The sequence below is a fragment of the Octodon degus genome, unplaced genomic scaffold (genome assembly GCF_000260255.1).
Source record: "Octodon degus isolate 3935 unplaced genomic scaffold, OctDeg1.0 scaffold00026, whole genome shotgun sequence".
In the NCBI taxonomy this organism is placed as follows: Eukaryota; Metazoa; Chordata; class Mammalia; order Rodentia; family Octodontidae; genus Octodon; species Octodon degus.
In genome coordinates this window covers 10,358,086-10,373,145 of record NW_004524602.1, presented here as the reverse complement: position 1 = coordinate 10,373,145, position 15,060 = coordinate 10,358,086, and the positions used below count along the sequence as shown (strand labels likewise).

Genomic DNA, 15,060 nt, shown 5'->3' with positions numbered 1-15,060 from the left:
TATAATGGAGAAGTGAAATACTTCCATGACAAAGAACAACTAAAGAATTTCATGATGACAAAGCCAAACCTACACAGATTACTAAATGATGTCCTAGAGAGGGAGCAAATTGATCACAGCCCCATGAATGAGAATGGAAAGAACCCACCAAATAGGGCAAACAATTAAACACAGGACAATAAGAGGTAAAAAAAAAAAAAAGAAAAGAAATACTTCTATAACTTTTTTTTTTGTACCAGGAATTGAACTCACAACCTTGCATCTGCCAGGCAGGTGCTGTGTCACTGAGATATAGCCCCAGAAAGTGGCACTGTGTTTCTAGGACAGGCTCTAATAATCTTCTCTATCACAGACACAACACAGTTGTAGGGAAGAAGTGGAGAAGAAGAAAAAAAAAAAAACCCACAAAGCACTATAAAGCTCTTGAACTTAACTATTGCTCTGTTGGGTCCACTTCTTATCTATTAGGGGTTTTTTTCTACTTCAAAAGCAATGAGTATTTATTTTTGAAAACTGGAAAAATGCACAGAAAATGAGAAGAAAAGTGACTCTGTGTAATTTGCTCAAGTTCTAACCACCAAATTTAGCATAGATGAGTAGCAGTGGAATTTAATTGGGCTTTTTTATTTCTTCTCCTTTAATGTTCCCTAAACTGCCCTAGAACAAAAAGAACAATTATACTTTGAAAACTAAACAAAGAAAAGAGCGGATAGGACAGTTTGTGGCAACAAAGAATAACCGCCCTGGAATTTATTCTATAGCTCCATAAATGAGAAAAAAATGAAGATAGACCAAGTTCAAATGATAAATGTCCCGTTGTGAAATGCTGTCACATTTATAATGTGGCCAAAAGCATGGAACCTTGTACAGTGAGAATATGAAGAAGAAACAGTGTCTGTACCACTGTCCTGGTGAGATTGCACACAGCACCCCTGCTGTGTTATGCCTGTCTTGCTAGAGTGCATTAGAAAGCAATTTATGAGAAAGAAGTATATTTGATTTGCCATTTTATTCTCAGTGACTAAAAAAGGGAAGCACTTGAGCTATATTTGTGATATAAATAAGAAATACCTTAGTATCACCTGATAAGTACATATAATAACTGTCACACTTTCCTTCTCTTGCCCTTTATATTGTCACTATAAAATGTGGCTGGGTAGGAGAGTTTGGTCTAGTATTTTAGTTTCCATGTAAAATGGCCATCTACATTTTCATTCAGGCTGGCTTCCGTTTACCATGACTGGTACACAGTGATCCAATAATGACAGAAGATTTAGCAGTAGCCTGACAATGTTAACTTCAAAACCCAGTTTTAATAGAATAATCTCTGTGATAAATTCCTTAAAATTTGGGCTTTGGTTTCTTTATCTGTCAGAGGAATTAATAAAACTACATTCCATAGTACACAGAATAAAAACAGAATAACCTAAGCTATAAATGCAACTTTATGCCTAATATATATTAAAATATTAATTTTTCCTGTTTTCAGATACTTCTTGATATTCAGAATATACTGTATATAGTATATATCTAAGATAGAAAGCAAAAAGAAGACTAAAAATTCTATAATTGGAATTGTTTTTGCGCCAGAAAGCTATTAGTTCATTGGTAATCCTACCACAGTTTACAGGCATGCCAATGTTAAGATGGAAGGATATTCATGGACGCAAATTCATTTTTGCTTGATTCTTAAATTTATTAGTAATCAAAATAAGAAAAAAGGTAGAAAGAAAAACTTCTTTTAATAAGTTCAGAGAAAAAGGAAAATACAATTTACTACTCTAATAAATATAGTATATATTCATTTACTACCCTTACCTTCAATTTTATAAAGTGTATCATGTAACATTTAACAACAAATACCTATTACTTTAATATTTAAAAGGATAAAGGTAGTTTGCAATGTAACCTGAAAAAAAAAAAAAAAAAAAAAAAAAATAAAAATCAGGAGCAAAAAAGAAAAAAAAAAAAAAAAGGATAAAGGTGAAATGTCACTCATAAAATGGCTTTTATCCATAAAATATATTCTGCGTTTTCTGGGTTAGTCCTTCTATGAATAAAAATTTTCTTAATAGTACACATTTTGTAATATTAATTTTTTTCTAATGGTTTTTCATTTGAAGTTTTAACACATGATAAAACTGAGAATTAACCTAAATTTTTGGAATTAAACTGAATACTTCAAAATTAAAAGCTATTATTTGAAAATGCAGAGCTGGGAGCATAGCTCCGCGGTACCACAAAGGCTTACCATGTGTGAAGCCATGGGCTCAATCCCCAGTACAAGACAGACAGATCAACAGATGAGAAAAAACTATTTCACATCTACTTATTTAGGGGGAAAATCTATATTTGCTTTTGAGCTTTACACATAAGACTAATTCATTTATTTTAAGTCTGTCCTGTGGGTACCTGTTGTTACATCATGTTCTCCTTCCCCAGCATGGTACAAAGCAGTGGTTTCACTTTTCTTCTTTTAATGTTGGATAATACAAACTATTTTGATTTAAGCTTTCATATAATGTTTTATACAGGTATAAGCCAGGGATGTTAATATTTATGAGTCTAACTTTGTGCCTTAAGATGTTTCTAAAAATACTATTTCATTTAGGTAACAAATTTATGTAAATATGACTTACTAGCAAGTAGCATTATTTTTTAATGTTATAGGCTTAGATAGTAAAAATTCACCTCATTTCAGTTTTGATTTTGATAGTATTTTACATGATTTTCAATACCTATGTAATAATCATTGACCAAATCAGTTTCAAAACATGGGCTTCAGGGCTAGGGAGATGGCTCAGTGGAATAAGTGCTTCCCTGGTAAGCACAAAGGCCTGAATTCAATCCCCGGTTCCGCGAAAAAACCAAAACCAAAACAAACAAACAAAAAACAACATGGGCTTCTGTTGTTATTAAAGGAATTAAAAATTTTGAACTTGTATTCTTCTTCTTCTTCTTTTTTTTTTTTTTTTTTTTGGTGGAACCGGGGATTGAACTCAGGTCCTTGCGCTTGCCAGGGAAGCGCTTATTCCACTGAGCCATCTCCCCGGCCCCCTGAACTTGTATTCTTCTTAAAAAAATATTCTCGGGAGGGGCCTGGCCCTAGCTCAGTCCTTTAAGTGGCTGCTTCCACAAAGCTGTCAGCCTCAGGTTCCTGGAGTTCGAACCTCACAACTCTCCAGCTGGCCAAAAGTGCCCTGAAGGCATTCGAGGAAGGAAAAAAAAAAAAAAAAAAAACCCTTGGGGGACTCAGGTCAATAATTTCTGACATTGCCAGTTAAACAGAAAACCCAATGATATTATGGGCTTCTGTACTTTTTTAGAACATTTTGCTGAGTTTACACACCTATAATATTCAACAACGGAACTTAAAAAAAAATTGGGGTATAACTATGAATGTCCATTTTGTATCTGTGTATTCAAAGTGGTTGGGATAGATATATAGTTGCATTCTCTTAATGAATAGAATGATTTTTTCTAATGGTGTTTGTAAGTAGGATCACAAGTCTGCATCTTGTACAGCAATTAACCCCTGAGAAGAATGTATGCAGTGTATTATTTGTTGAAACTGTACTTTCGATTTGATTTGAAACTGTCTCATTGCTATATGTTTATCAATAAAACTTTGAAAAGAAAAAAAAAATATTCTCGGGGCTGGGGAGATGGCTCAATAGAATAAGCACTTGCCTGGCAAGTGCAAGTGTCTGAGTTCAATCCCTGGTTCTGGAAAAAAAAAAAATTTCACCTTCCCTGAATAGCTTAAGTAGAGCAAAACTGAAAATACAAGATAAATAAAAACAAATTATTTTTAAAAATCTATAAGAATATAGCCCAATATCTAAAACTTAAATATTATTCTAGCAAGAAGACAGAAAACTTAATAGAATCCTTATATTCCTAGATTATGAGGTAACAAATAATGTGTAATTTAACGTTTATTTGAAAGTTCTAAAAGACTTTTTTTTCTGTGATGTACACATTAGGACAATAATACATCAACCCAAAATAAGACTAAAATATTAATCAAGAAATAGGACTTTTATTAAATTTCAGATTTTATTCACATTCATAAGAAAAAAGGAAAATAAACTCTTTCATTTCTACCTCTAATTTCCCTTCTGGTAGGTTTCTAAATAAGCATAATTATAACATTTCTTAAATATTGAAAGCCTGAGGATTAAAGGCACATTTGCCTTCCAAAAAAAAAAAAAAAAACTTCTCTAATAGTCTAAATCTACTCTATTGAAATATAGTAAGAGCTGATACAAAGAGGGCAATAATTCCAAATACAAAGAAAAAAAGTATCTCTCAAAAGAATCCTAGCTGGGCTGGGGAGATGGCTCAGTAGAATAAGCGCTTCCCAGGCATGCACAAGGGCCTAAGTTCAATCCCTGATTCCGCCAAAAAGAAAAAAAAAGAATCCTACTTAAGGGCTGGGAAGATAGCTCAGTGGCAAGCACAAGGTCCTGAGTTCAATCCCTGGTACCAAAAAAAACAAACAAACCAAGAATCCTACTTAGCAATGATAAAGCCCACAATTGTATCCACTATGAAGTTGTAACTAATGTACTTACTGAGAAATGGTGTTGGTATCTAGGTCAACACAACTGACATCTGGTGGAGGGTCATAGAGATCAAAGTATCTCGAGTCAATGCCCACTATGAACGGACATGGCGCACTCAAGACATCTGCTAAAGCCAGTGGGCAGAGAGGAACATACGGGCATGGCCAGTGGAATGGGAAAATCATCTTGGATAAACAAAGGGTAGAAGAATATTTAGCTTTTTGATAGTGAAGAATAATTTATCACAAAAGCATTGCACACATAAAAATTCTCTTTTAAGTATTATTACTCAAAGACTAGTACTTGTTAATAAATTAATTATAACTAAAAGGAATTTAAAACTGCTTCAACAACATAAATTCATTATTCTCTGAAATTAACATTATGATACTCTTACATTACATAAATAAAGTAAGTTTAAACTAAATTGAGTCCTAGGAAAAAATAATGATACTCACAGACACTAGCGCCTCTGTCACACTAGTAAGCACGGAAGGCCGTAAGGAATGGATTAGAATTTTATGTTCTGTTACTGCAAATACCAGTAGTGTCACAGCATTTTCAGGACCTAGATTCTGTAGTAGTGTTGAAAACTTGCCACCACTGTCAATCAAACAAAAACATATAATTAAAAGTAAAAACCTAAACAATTTACATCTAAAGTAACAAGATTAAAGTTCATGATTAGGGTGTGATCTGTGCTATCTACTTAACTTTATTTATTTATTTATTTATTTATATCTACTTAACTTTAAATGATCGTTACTCTTATGCAGACAATCAAAAAGACACTATGAAAATAATGAAGTTAATAAGGTTTGAAAATCATTCACCTGACTGGCATTCAATATGGAAAACAAAGAGTCATCTCCATTTTATATAAAAAGATTTTCTAGGTAGACAATATCTAAATGCCTAAAGAATTAAATAAAAGAGATGCCTTAGCTGAAAGCAAATTGTTTAATGTAAGAATTTTTTTTTAATGTATTTGGTACAGGGTCTCACTATGCAGTGATCCTTGCCTGGTCTTGGTGGCTGCCTGGGCACTCCTGAGGCGGGGCTAGCACAGCATGTGGTTCCCAGGATTGAACCTGGGTCCTCGCTCTTGCCTAAGGAGGTGCTTGGACGGCTGAGCTATCTCTGTAGCACCCTAATGTAAGTTGTTTGAACAAGGCATATCTTCTGCTGTAATTATCAGAAAAATTATGACTTATAGGCCTCTGCCCCTTAAGGTAAATACACATATTAAGGTTTGGAGCTATGAGTTGGGGATAGTGACACGCCTGTAATCCCATCTACTTGGGAAGCTGAAACACAAGGGCTGCAAGTTCAAGGTCAGCCCACACAATTAGTAAGATCCTGTCTTAAAGTAAAAAATAAGGACTGGCAATATAGTTCACCATTCCTCGGGTCCAATCCTGAGTGTCACATAAAAATCTGGATTTATAAACAGACAATCTTTACTACTGTCATAATAATAGAAAATCAAGAGCTACAAAGTGATAAGGTACACATAACAGAGCAAATTAATAAAACAATGAACTTAGATATTCTATATGGTCACAAAATACTGGGTGGATAATGTACTTCAGTAAGGCAAACAGTATTTTTCTTAGAAAAATAACTGATTAATTGATTAGACAAATCACAGCTAATAATAACATTTTCTAAGAGAAAGGAAAACCTATGTCCACAAAAACTTCTGTGTTTTCACAGCAGCATTAATAACAGTAGCCAAAATGTTAAAATCTCCCAACTAATGAATGGACAAATATAGCGTATCCATGTAAGAGAACATTAGCTAGCAATAAACAGAAGTAAAGGAATGACACAGGCTACATCATGGATAAGCTTTGGAGACATTAAGTTAAAGAAGCCAGGAGTACGGAAGCCACACATAGCTTGATCCATTTATATGAAATGTCCAAAATAGGCAAATCTATGCCGCAAGAACATAGGTAAGTGGTTGCCAAGGTCTAGATAGGAGTTAAGTGTGCGTGTATGTGTGTACAGATGGAAACAATCAAGGAAGCTAACTGAATGCTTCAGGGTGTTTTTAGGGTAAATGCTCCAAAACTTATAATAGTGATAGCTACAAAACTGTGAATATAGCTTCTGGATTTTATATTTTAATTGAGTGAATTATATGAGATATAGACTATAGCTCAATACAATTACCTAAATGAAGTTCTTGGGGGTAAGTCAGAATCATTTATAATCAATGTTTCTAGTTTATTTTCAGCTCAAAGGTTACAAAAATACTGGTCAGTCTGAACTGAGAGCTAGTGATGAAATAATCTACAATTCTTACAAAATTAATGTCAACAACAGCAGCTGCTCTCCCTGGGCTATGTGCTCCACAATAGCTTAATCACACTGCAACTATTTGTCAGAAAAATTAAACAATTAAATTTAAAGAAATGATACTATAGTGATAACAATCTCTGAAGTTTTTAAATTAGGAAATGCACTGCTCTGTTCTGTTTAATAACTTTTTCTCATTTTCTATTAGATTTAAAATTGTTTAATGTTCTTCAGAGGGTAATTAAAGCTAAAAAATTACTTTCAAAATCTATATATAGCCTATTTATGTAATGGTACGTGCTAGATGATAAACATATACAACATACCAAACACTAGTATATTTCTTTTCTTGAAAAACTATAGGCAATCCTAAGTAAAAGGAACTTAACTAAGAAAGAAATATTTTCATTGATATTAGTTTAGCTAAGAAAGAGAATGTATTTCAATGTTATCTGAGCTCACACTAGATCGAAAGAAGCATAAACAGAAATGAAGTTTTACTTGCCTCAGTGGAAGAGGTGAAGAAACAGGCTGACTGAGAATCAGATTATCGTGAGGTGATAACTGGAAGATTTAAAATACAGTGTTTAAAATACAAAGATGAATTTTATTTTAAAAATATTTTTATTAAGACAAATGTTAAGAATACCACTCCACAGTAAATACTTATAGATAATAATGTCCACAGAGATTCCTATTTTATCAGCATAAAAAGTTAGTATCATTTGCGAAGATAATGAAAAATATATCTTGACTTTCGGCCCTTCTTACAGCTTTTTACTCTGAGCTGTCCTCAACTGTTCTCTAAGCCATTTTAACAAACTTTATTAAAAGACTAAATTATTCATTTAACAGCACAAATTCAGGATCAGTGAACTTACTGCCTGCAATGTAAATCCACGTGCTGCCTGTCTTTGTAAACACTTCTTACTGAAACACAGCCATGCTTATTCCTTAGTGCTATCTAGCTGATTCTGTGCTGTGACAGCAGAGCTAAGCAGCTGCAAAAGACTGGATGATCTGCAAAGACTGAAATATTTGTGTAAGGTCCATAATAGAAAAAGGTTGCCAGGTTCTGCTATAAAACAAATCTTCTCTATGAAGTTAGAGTGTGCAATACTTTTTCTCCTGTCCATTCTAATACATTTAACTCAGTAAATGATTGCCAAAGGCACACACAAATTTTCAAGTGCCTATTTTGTCCTTTTCTATGAGTTCAAAATATCTATCTATCTATCTAGATACCTACCTACCTACCTATTTGATACAGACCCGTAGCGATCTTCCTGTCTCAGCCTCCCCAGTGCTGGGATTACAGGCATGAGCCACTACACATGGTTTTGGAAACGGCATGGTACACCCAGGATTCCAGGGCCGGCACAGCATGCGGTACTAGGGACTGAACTCAGGACCTTGTACTTGCCTGGCAGATGCTTAGACTGCTCAGCTATCTCCTGTGCCCAATATATGTATTTGTATCTACTTTAACTCCTCAATCCTTTTTCTAAAGGAAAAATATCAGCTTTCTGGGAGAGAGTTAAAACATTAATGGACCCAAACTTCCAACATAAAATAGCATCTGGGTCTCTTTAAATCTCATTAGAATTTTCCCCATTTAAAATTAGTGTTTTTATGATATATTTTGACTGGCCAATTAATAATTCATAGGTCCCACATAGTAAGAAGGTCTTACCTGAACTAAAATCCGTGGTCTCTGAGGAGATGGAAAAGGAACTTTATGCATAAAATGAGAGATATGCCTTAAAGAAAACACAAAATTCCATTGATTCTACAGTGAACACCATGTACTATAAGGGTTAATATATCATAAGAAATCCAAGGGGAGTAACAAGCCCTCAATATGTAAGATCCTAATACTATGAAAACAAACACCAAAAATCACTTGCTCGTTACCAGTTTTGTCTGTGAAAGCCTAATAACTTCTCATCTTAATAGCTCTTATATTCAATGTTTGGGTTGTTGATGTCTCAAAAGTCATTTGAACTTTTCCCTCTTTATACAGGTAATATAAAACATGGCACACAATACATAACATATCAGTGATTTGAACACTACCAAAACAATTCATTCTTAAGTCAATATTCCTCATATTTTGGAAGAGAATTGAAATGAATGTGCCTTAGAAAACTAAGAGTTTAAATGTTTCAAAATGATGAATAATAAACTTCTCTTAACAGGTTTAAAATATCATTAATAATTTTATAATTTTCCCCAGATTAAAATGTATAAAAAGCTAGATGAAGTTGGACTCGGTTTATGCATTTTTTAAATCTCAACACTCTGGGAGGCTGGGGCAGGAGATTCTTAAGTTTGCGCCCCTAGGGAACTTATCAAGATCATATCTTGTTGAGGACAAGGGCCCTGCATTCAATCCCCACTTACAAAACAAAACACTAAATTGAGAAGAGAAAAAATGCAAACACAGTAAAAAAAAAAAAAAAAAAAAATCTTTTTGTCTGTTTCTAGGAATAACTGTTCTTTTTAAATATTTTTTTCCTTCAAACATAATTTGAAAATCATCTCATTTTTAGAAATGAGATAATTTTAACTGCATAAAGCTGGAAGGGATATTTAATAATTTTACAGACATGTCTGACTACGTACAAGATACTGCTGGACAAGGGAAGAAATGCAAAATAAAAGCATGAAAGCACCGGTGCCTACCATTAAGGTACGCACAATCTTGGAAGAAAAAAAAGTAAGAGGAATGAATAGCACAGGACACACATCAGCCTGAGTAATAAAGAGCAGAGAGAATAGCAGAAATCAAAGTGTAACCCACAGACCACTGAACACTGCCAAGACCCATTCAGGGAGGATCTGCATGGGCAAAGCTGTTTTCATGATGGTACTAGGAGGCCATCTGCCTTTTCGCTGTGTTGACAATTGCATGGGTGTCCAAAATCACTGTGGATAAAACTGCTGCCACCTCGCTGAGAAACAAGGCAGCAGTTGCACCAAACTGTACGAGTAGTTCTCGGATTCTTTACTGCTACATACTCACAGTAGAAGAACCATCAGTTTAACTTAATGTCTTTGAAGCAGTAAAAATATTAAATCTTGATTCTGTGGTATACTTTAAAAACTACTCTGTGATGCAAGAGAAGTATGCATAAGGCACTTTCGTTGGATACATTAGTATGACGATTGCCTTGACTGTGGAAAAGCACTTAACAGGGCTGTGAGCGAATGAGCTGGTATTTCCCGCCCCCAGAATGCCATGTTTTGCTTCAAAGATAACTGAAAAGTTAAGGTCACACCATGCCATGCTGGGTGTTCAGAAGGTATTTTCCACTACTTTGAAAATGAACAAGTGAGCCTGGTGCTTCACAGAAAATAATCGCAGTAATTATTGCTAGTGATTAATTCAAACTTTCAAATAAAAAAAAAGAATTCAGCCATTATGAACCTGGTGACTCCCTAATACTCAAAATCTTTTTTAATGAGACAAGAGTGACACTAACAGATGTGGCTACTTTATACCAATGACGATGTATGTCTACATTTGGGAGTACTTAACTCAGTGAACAAGGATTTCCCCAATAACCTATAAACAATGCTACAAAATCATGATGAGTAAAAGGTCCACACAAAAAGTTAATGTAACACAGAAAGCTTATTAATAAAATTTCAGATTCTATATTGCAAATAACCTGTAAGAAATCACCACCTTTCAAGCTTTAGTGTAGTGTCAAAAAATATTCACAACTGGGGCTGGGGAGATGGCTCAAGGGAATAGGTGCTTCCCTGGCAAGCGCAAGGGCCTGAGTTCAATCCCCAGTTCCGGAAAGGAAAAAAAAAAAAAAATCACAATTAAAATGTCTCCCTCTTTTATCTCCATCTTCATGAGGCTAGATTTTCTTCCCACACTCACCCAACTACTGCAACAAATTGAATGCAGAACCATAAATAAGAACCCAGCTGTGGGGGTGGCCAGAGAGCTCAGCAGATTAAAACACTTAAGAGGGTTTGATCCCTGGGCCTGCCATGTGGGCCCCTTGCTGAGAAGTGATTGAGATTGGGCGTGGTGGCATGGGCCTGTAATCCCTGTGCTTCCGAGGCTATAAACAGGAAGATCACTATGAGTCCGATCTATGTAGTGAAACCCTATACTTTAAATACCAAAAAGAACCCAGCTGTGTTCAATTAAGGTAAGCAATAGAGATTTACAAAAATGTAAAAAATGCTATTCTTTTCACTTGATTGGAAAAAGTTGTTTTCAAAAAAAAGATGTTTATATTAGTATAGTATGTAATAAATTTGTTTTATAATGAATTATAAAGTAAATAATTTTAAAGTTCTAAGTTTTAGTTTCCATGATAGTAAACACTGATAGATATGACACATAAAGAAGACCTCTTCTGCATTTTTTTTCTTTTTTTTTAAAAGAAGCCAATCTTATTTTTTAAGTTTATTTTATTTATTTATGCATGTGTGCGTGTGCGTGTGCGTGTGCGTGTGCGTGTGTGTGTGTGTGTGTGTGTGTGTATGGCCAGCTCAGCCCACCAGGGGGCGGGGCGGGCTGGCATGTGGTGCTGGGGGATTGAACTGTGGTCCCTGTGCTTTGCTAAGCTTGTTCTAAGTAGGTGCTTTAGACCACTGAGCCATCTCACCAGCCCCCATTTTTTATTTTCTTGATACAGGTTCTGACTATGCAGTTCAGACTCCTAGTGATTCTCCTGTCTTAGCCTCCCCAGCACTAGGATTACACGTGTGTGCCACCATGCCCAATTTTGGGGCTTGCATAGCCAGCTACTGAACTTGGGACCTTAGAGCTTAGACCACCCAGCCCTTTTGCATCATTTTTTAAGACTATAAAGGGATCCTGAGACCAAAAGGTTTAAGAAGTGCTACTTTAGAATACTGAGATGAGTTAAAAGGAGTAAGGAAAATTAATACTGTACATGGGTGCACTTCTAATAATTCCTTCCTTTACATCTGTCACTATTCGGAAAATTCTGCAACAGGACACAAGAACTTAGGTGACAGATGGTATAAAATAACAGAATTCAAAGTGAAGCCAAGGACCTCATAAGACAACAGTCAGAAAATGGAGATGTTTGTATCTCATTTGCATCAGATCTCACTACATGAAACATTTTTTATTTTGGTGGATGTCAACTTTATTTTTAAAGGTTCACAATAAACACAAACACTACCTAGGAATTACAAATTTAGTTACATTTCAGCTAAGAATGATGGTGCATGATTATAATCCAATCACACTGGGAGGATGAGGCAGGAGTATCACAAGTGTCATCTTGTCTATGCAATTTAGCAACTAAGACCCTGCCTCAAAATAAAATAGGGTGGGGGGCGTGAGCCTTGTACAAAGGCCCTGGTTTCAATCACCAGTATTAGCAGTAGGGTGTTCCAACATTCCTCTACATTAGGTCTCTAAACTTCATAAGAATATTTTAAAAGCCTCAAAACATTTATTCCGAACAATTCATTTCAAAATAAATCAAGAGCTGGGTGTGGTAGCACATGCCCGTACTCCCAGTGCTGGGGAGGCTGAACCAGGACAATCACCTAAGTTAGTTCAATGCCAGCCTGGGCTATGTAGTGAGCTCAAGATCAGGCTGAACTACATAGTGAAACTTTGTCTCAAAAGAAAAAAGCAAAATAGATCAAAATGTTTATTTCACTGTTATAAACAGAATTATTTTAAACAATGAAACATAACTTGAACAAGATATTACTTAAATGAAATAACTTTTTTCAAATAATTAAGAAATTCAATTTCCATATGAAATTTACTCAATTATTAGTACAAATGTACCACATAATGGAAAGGTCTGCTGAATTTTAAACCAAGAAACTTTTTACTTACTTTTCAATTGGAAGGACATGAGGTCCAGAGATGGAGTAGCGATACAGAAAAGTCAGAAACTTCCTGAATGCATCAAAAAAAGGCCAGTGAGAAAGAAGACAGATGCATTTGTTAGTGTGAATTGTTTTGGAACCATCAGACTTTCCATCTGCCAATGACAAGCCTAATAGAAGTCTCTGTTTCTCTGTGAGATTTTCTTCAGGATATGGTTCAAAAAACTGAATAGCAGCACCATAGACCTGCAAAACAAGTAATACATTCAATAAATATACTTTGTATCATCTACTCAAAATCAATTAAATATTTAGTAGTTGCTTGCTATGAGGCAGGCAAGATATAGGGACCAGAAACACTGGTGAATAGGCATCACTCTTGCTGTCCTGATGCATTTAACAACCAGCAGTAATAGTCTCATGTGTGTGCACTGCTGAATAAAAAGTGTCTTAGATTGCTTTTCTTGTGTTATTTACTTATTTACAACCAGAAATCAAATGCATGACCTTGTGCTTGCCAGGTAGGTGCAGCACTGCTGAGCTACAGCCCCAGCCTCAAGCTATATTTTAAAAATAAAGAGTAAAAACAACTGTACCAATATTCTCTGTAAGAAAATGGTTGAAAATTATTTGGTAGAAAGAGACAGAATTTTAGATAAGGCAAGACAGATTCCAACCTTTGGACAATTCATTGTTTTTCTAGACTTCAATTTCCAATGTATAAAATAAGAATGTTACAGATAGCGTTTCCAAGGTTCCTTTGAAGAAGGCCCTGGGTTCAATCTGCTGCAGCACCACCGAAACTTCTAATTCTAAATCATGTTTAATAATAATCAAATATTTAATAATGTTATTTATATGTCTTTAATAATGTCTCTTGTATAGTTTCAAAACGTAAATAACTAATGAAAAGTCATTTGATGATGAAAGCAGTCTTTCATGGTATTCACAAAATAAGTATTTGGAAGGATGGGTCAAATGAAAATTCTCTCTTCCTATGTCTCTAGATGTAATTATTTAAACTAAATGGAAGAAGTATGCATAATGGATTCAGTTTAACCAACTATTGTTTTCTATTGTTGCTTGGACTATATATGTTAAAAGTTGTAATATACAAGAAATTTGTAGATACCAAATTTGCTGAAATACACAGTACCTTTTCTGCTGAGGCTCCAGTTAACACAAATGTAGAAAATACAGGCAGCGGGTATTTGCTATTTGGTGGCCAACATTCGATAGTTGCACCCATTGGTAAACAAAATAGGGGAACAGATTCTGGTAGTGAGAATGATTCATAATCCTCTTGAGGATATCTACAAATTAGACCTATAAAACAATGATATTAGGTTGACCAGCGCTTGAATTTAGGTGATCATAATGTGAATAAGATGCTTTATTATTTTACACATTTGGAAAGCCAAAACATTGTAAATATGTTCGTCAAATAATTATGAATTTAGGGCTCATAGATTTTAATCTTCAAAAATTATAATTATTTGTATTAATTGCTTAATATTTATTAAGTTTCATCCAAAGGCTAGGTTAAGGCTAACAAGACAAAGAGAATTATCTAAAAACATACATATATACTCCTAAAAATTCAGTTTATGGTCATACTATCTTAAAGATTATTTTTAAAAAATTTAATATGGTTATTTGTATATAGCTACCTCATCAGCTCTCAGTAACTTTTCCCTCAAAAGGATTTATACAGTAAAACACATCTGTCTATATGTAAGTTTGAGGGCAAAAACCAGGAAATTACTCATAAAACTAGCAGTCCTATTTTTAAAATGTCTTCACAACAGTATCAACACAAACTCACTTTCTAAATAACCCTAGATTATATGAAGAAAGAATTTCAAGAAATCTGTTATTTCATGTTAGCTAAGTAAGTCTTAAAAACAGTCCAGCGGGTGTGGTGGCAGAAGCTTGTGATCCTGGAGCTCGGGAGGCTGAGGCAGCAAGATCACTGGGAGTCTGAAGCCACTCTGAGGCTACACAATGAGCTCAAGGTTGAGCTATACCATGTTTCAAAAAACAAGCAGAAGAAGAAAGAAAAAAAAATGGTCCAGGTACCTTCTGTTGAATGCATCCTAGGAGCAGGGCTTTACGCTGAATTTTGTGGAACTAAAAACAAAACATAAGCTCTCTGACCTTGAAACTTTATGGGTAAGTGGAAAATTATTACTACACTGGGACACAAAAACTAATTTGGGAATAAGAATGGTTAGTTCTTGGGCTGGTGAGATGGCTCAGTGGTCTAAAGCGCCTACTTAGAACAAGCTTAGCAACGCAAAGGGACCACGGTTCAATCCCCCAGCACCACATGCCAGCCAGC

General features: G+C 34.9%; 1 protein-coding gene across 4 annotated transcripts in view; it reads right to left on the bottom strand.

Annotated features, from left to right (window-relative positions):
• Positions 1-15,060, bottom strand: part of Dennd4a (DENN domain containing 4A) — a 145,044-nt gene that overhangs the window by 68,057 nt on the left and 61,927 nt on the right. For all 4 annotated transcript variants that reach the window (XM_004628802.2, XM_023712455.1, XM_004628801.3 and 1 more), the window contains exons 5-10: positions 13,876-14,045; positions 12,727-12,965; positions 8,566-8,632; positions 7,378-7,436; positions 5,027-5,171; positions 4,578-4,753 (exon numbers count right to left, since the gene is read on the bottom strand). In XM_004628802.2, the coding sequence (XP_004628859.1) occupies positions 4,578-4,753; positions 5,027-5,171; positions 7,378-7,436; positions 8,566-8,632; positions 12,727-12,965; positions 13,876-14,045 (856 nt within the window). The remainder of the gene's footprint in view (positions 1-4,577; positions 4,754-5,026; positions 5,172-7,377; positions 7,437-8,565; positions 8,633-12,726; positions 12,966-13,875; positions 14,046-15,060) is intronic.